Source organism: Penaeus chinensis, chromosome 22 (assembly GCF_019202785.1).
Source record: "Penaeus chinensis breed Huanghai No. 1 chromosome 22, ASM1920278v2, whole genome shotgun sequence".
Taxonomy (NCBI): domain Eukaryota; kingdom Metazoa; phylum Arthropoda; class Malacostraca; order Decapoda; family Penaeidae; genus Penaeus; species Penaeus chinensis.
In genome coordinates this window covers 20,810,847-20,815,846 of record NC_061840.1, presented here as the reverse complement: position 1 = coordinate 20,815,846, position 5,000 = coordinate 20,810,847, and the positions used below count along the sequence as shown (strand labels likewise).

The 5,000-nt window shown below is 40.2% G+C and overlaps 1 protein-coding gene across 1 annotated transcript in view; it reads left to right on the top strand.

Moving 5' to 3' along the window:
* The window catches only part of LOC125037147 (ankyrin-3-like), a 5,878-nt gene extending 2,207 nt beyond the window's left edge, over positions 1–3,671 (top strand). Inside the window, exons 4-6 of the mRNA XM_047630178.1 lie at positions 792–1,082; positions 1,244–1,642; positions 1,818–3,671. Coding sequence (XP_047486134.1) covers positions 792–1,082; positions 1,244–1,642; positions 1,818–3,527 — 2,400 coding nt within the window. The 3' untranslated portion in view covers positions 3,528–3,671. The remainder of the gene's footprint in view (positions 1–791; positions 1,083–1,243; positions 1,643–1,817) is intronic.
* Positions 3,672–5,000: the final 1,329 nt, after the last annotated feature.

The following is a 5,000-nucleotide window of genomic DNA, read 5'->3' as shown; positions in this document are numbered from 1 at the left end:
CCCAAGCTCACAAATAGTACCTCCAGTCTCAGAAAAGGAATGACAGGGAACTCACACCAAACACTTTTTTTCTTTTTCCTCTCCTGACCACCTGATCCTTAATACATGTGCTTACATATGTTTGATTTTTTTCTAAATGTATATACTTTAATAGATTTTTTGTTGAAATTTGCAACACCACACTGTTATCAGAATCAGATGACACTAGAGCTTGGATAATTTGCCAGGTTTTCTCATTTTCCTTATCAATGGGACGAAGTATAAGTTGTTATTTCCATATTCCTACTTCTAGATTGCTAAAAAATGTGTTTGTCCTTTTTAGCTGTTATTTTGCTCTATTATCCTGACATTAAAACAAAGAAACTTGCATCAACCTTTTTTTCAGGATTATTTTATATGTTTTATATATTTGCCAATTCAAAACTCATATTTAAATTTATGATTCTGTAGCATTCAATATTAAGCTACTATCTTTTATCCATCTGCAGTTATTCTCAATTACTGTTCATAAATTAATCTCCTTTGCCAATTTTTGCTGTAAGTCTGCCTCTTATGAATATTATAATCATTAGCTGAAGTATTCAAGATATGTATAATGTCTTTGATGTTTGTATCATAACTATTTTATGCATGCATTTGCTGAATCTATCTTGTATTCCAATTTAAAGTAAGCTAGATGACATATTAGCTAGAGAGAGAATATGGAAATGAGAGACAAAGAGACAAAGATAGAGACAGAGAAAGATAGAGAGAGACCCTGCCCTTCATTTGACAAGCAATTTTCTTTACAGAAAGCGGAGGACCCTGAGGAGCTGTACGAGGAGCTCTTGACAGTGATCGGTTCCGGGGATGACGCGTTGAAAGCTTCTGAACTGCTGTGCCAAGGTGCCCCTCTCGAGCCTGTGGGTAGTCTCTCTACTCATGCTCTGTCCCTCGCAGTCACGTCCAACCGCCGCAAGATAGTGAGTCTCCTCATTGCTGCTGGGGCTCCTCTCACCTCCATGGCTGGGGGCCTGACTCTCCTGCAGCAGGCCTGGAACTCCCCTGACGTCACAATCCGTGTACAAGTCCTCATCACTAGGGTAAGACACTTCTACGAAAAGGCATTTCTGTTGGAAGATCATCATGGATAAAACTCACAGTTTACATTCAAGCATAAAAGCCTTTCCCCTGTATAATTTGAAGATAATACTATTCTCCAATAGACACTATAGTATTTGAAATCATGGAATTCAACCTGCAGGCTTATAAGAACAGATTGGCTTGGGAGAAGCGGCAGCTCCCGTCATGTGAACGCCTTCTCCACCAGGGCATAGACCGCATACTGGACACCCTGGGAGGCCCAACGCCATGGCGGACCAAGTGGAAATTCCTGGGCGTGAAGACGCTCACGGCTCTTATGTGCACGGCTGCCCAGTTCAATTGCACCCTCACAGTGTTCTTTCTGCAACAGGCAGGGGCTCAGAGCTTCCTGTTGAATGAGGGTGGCTCTACGTCCCTCCATGTGGCGCTCCATTCTAAACACTGGAGTCTTGCATCTGTTATGGCTAAAGACATGAGTGCAAGCCTTTACATATCTGACTCGTCAGGTATTCTGCCAAGGGACATCATGCCCAACTACTTACGAGAGGAAATAGAAGGGGTTAGTGTTCTTGGTACTAATCTGTGTATTTTTTTTTTTTCATAGACTATTTTGTACCTTATTTATAATATACTGTTGATAGAATACAAATCATTTTGACACGACAGTACTATTTTTATTACACAATATATGTAAATATGATTATAAAAATTAAAAGAATCTTTTCCCCGTACAGGATTTGCATGCAAAGGAGAAGAGGAAATTAGATGATATGTATGAAAAATTGAAAGATGAGAGCGAAAAAGAAGATGTAAAGCTTATAATCCAACTATCAGACGACCTCTTCTCCCTCTATCGAAACTCAGACGGCAGCAACAACTCTGAGATTCCATCTTATCTCTCCTCTATTGTCTGTGCATCACTGTCAGTAGCAGCACAGAGAGGACTTCTGCAGCTCATGTACATGATTGTGAAATTCTGTGGGATACATCCGGACACAGTGGTCGACTACACCAACGACACCACCGCGCTTCACCTGGCAGCGGCCCATGGCATCTCCGGCTGCGTGGCTCTCCTCCTGGATCTTAATGCCAATCCTTTGCAGCCGGACAAGTACGGGCACACGGCCTTGCATTTTGCTGCCATGAACTGCCACGACTCGACCTACCAGCTCCTGGCGGCAATGGTTCAAGAAGAGGAACCAGTGAGCGTAGCAGGTACTGTGCCTTCAGACATCAAAGAAAATGTGGATAAGTATCTCAAGCTGTACCAGAAGACGGAGACTGCGATCAAGGATAACACTAACGTTCCAGAAAGAGCTGATCCAGCAGAAGCAACAGTGACGTTGCTCAAACAAGTAGGCTTGAGTGACATCCTAGATGACTGTAGTGACTTCAGTGTTGACTTCAGTGAGGGTGAGGCAAGGGAAGTGAGCACAGCAGTCCAAAAGGAATGTCAGATTATTGCCAATGGAGTAGCATTACAAGACAAGACTTATGAGGGTACCCTGACTCTCGTGGGGAGCTCATCCGACGGCACTCGCTTATATGCACCGGATGAATGTGATATTAGCATTGTTCTTTCAAATATCCCCGATGTTGAGGTCACGGTTGTGAAACAGAGCGAGCGGGAGGTTTTAGACTGTGGACACAGACTCAGAATCGAGGTCAAGACAGATGCACCAAATTTTCAGGGCAACACACTCATTGAGAACTTCTACAGCCTCGTTACAAGCTACCTGGAATGCCATACCCTGCACGACAAGCGACTGAGTGTTGTGCCCCCTGGGGTGACAAGGACCCAGGTGGGCGTGTCCCTGTCTTTCGCGTGGCAGGGGAGCCAGTACCCACTCCTACTCGTGGGGGTCGACCTGGTGCCAGTGCTCCCTCTTCCCTGGCCCAAGGACGTGCTGAGACCAGCGCTGACGCCTCAGGACATTCAGGAGGTCCACCTCAGCAACAAGGCAGATGGAACTTGGCGATGCAGCTTTGCAGGAGCCGAAGTTGCAGTGATCAGCCAGCTCTCGGCTGAGGAGCGACGGGTCTTCCTGTCCTGCAAGACGCTGCTGTCCCGCTTGAAGGCCGAGGTGTGGATGCCCCGAGACGTGAAGTCGCTCTACACCTGGTGGGATTCCCGCCAGTGGAAGATTCCCATTCCGGCCGGATTCGCGCTGAAGAACGCCTTTCTGAACGTCTTGGAACGCAAGCGAAAGGAGGGACTCGAGTGGCGCGAGCAGGACCTGCTCAAGTGGATGATCAAAGTGTTCAGGGAAATGTGCAAAGCTGACGTGGATTTCTTCCACGAGCAGGATGAGGTGCAGTCGCGCGAGGTCCTTGTGCCGAGGAAAGTGTATGCTTACTTCGGAGGCGACTTTGAGAAGCCGAAGGTAGGCGACGGGGCTCCGGATATTGTCGAGATTCTGGAGCAACAACTTCAGAGCAACTGATCGTCTTCAATAAATATACAGTTAATTTCACATTTATTTGTCTAGCTATTACGTTATAGATTTTTTATTTATTTATTTAACTATTTACAATATAGAGAAGCACATATAGTCATACATATACAATAAATAAACTTACACGTACACTCATACTTATTCTTATATATATACCTATATATATTTATATATATATATATATTTGTATATACATATCTACATATATGTGTATATATATATATATATATATATATATATATATATATATATATATATATATATTTATATATATGTATTTATTTATATATATTTATATATAAATATATATATATATATATATATATATATATTTATATATATTTATATATATAGATTATATTTTTATATATAAATATATCTATATCTATATATATATATATATATATATATATATATATATATATATATATATATACAAGCATATATGCAATCATAATAAACAAATACACATACGCAAACACGGACACATTGTATAGTTGTACAGATGTATATAAAAGTTAATACATACGTGATAATGTTATGGTATTTTGGGTTAACTTTGGTTTATCAGTCACTCCAGATTATAATCTCCCTAAGTCATCAATAAACCTTAGTTTTGTAACAAGACTTTAGACTTTCCTTCTTAATTTCCAGATAAAAAAAAAAACAAAAAAAAAAACAGTTAAGTGATAATGATTTTCAGTTTACACGTGAGTCTGTCATGGGTCATGAAGCTCACTTCTCGAAGTAACAATTATAATAATAATGAGCATAATAATTAATATGAGAATAACAATAATAATAAGTGATAATAATAATGATAATGAAAAAATATAATAATGATAACAATAATGATAATAATAATGATAACTATGAAAATAATAATAGTAATAATAATGAGAATAATGAAAATTTTAATAATGATAACAATAATGATATTATTAATTATTATTATTATAATCATAATTATGATTATAATTATAATTATAATAAGGATGATAACAATGATACTATTAATTAGGAGGGAGAGCAATTTTGATCAAGGGAATGGACATGAATGAGAGAGAAGGACAGACGAGCAAACATTCACAGAGAACAGGCAGACAGACAGACGTGCTCGCACACGAACACGAAGCCACAAGAGAAAACAAGAACCGCTGAAATCTGTCAAGGAAATGAAAATAAATGTTTGTTTTTCCTTTGTCTTCTGTCTCCTTTCTCTCTTTCCTCGCCCTCTCTGGCTACTTTTCTTTTCACTGACCTTCTTCACCTTTGCCCTCGCCCCCCCCCCCCTCCCCCCCTCCCGCCGCCACCGATGCCATTATCCTGTTCCTGGAACCTCCACGAATGGCTCTCTCGCCTTCGAGTGCCAAAGAAGGATTCCCGGAATTTTTTTGCTTTGTGGAGGATTTTCTTTTTCTCGAACACAGAATTGTTAAAATAAGAAACAAACACAAAGAG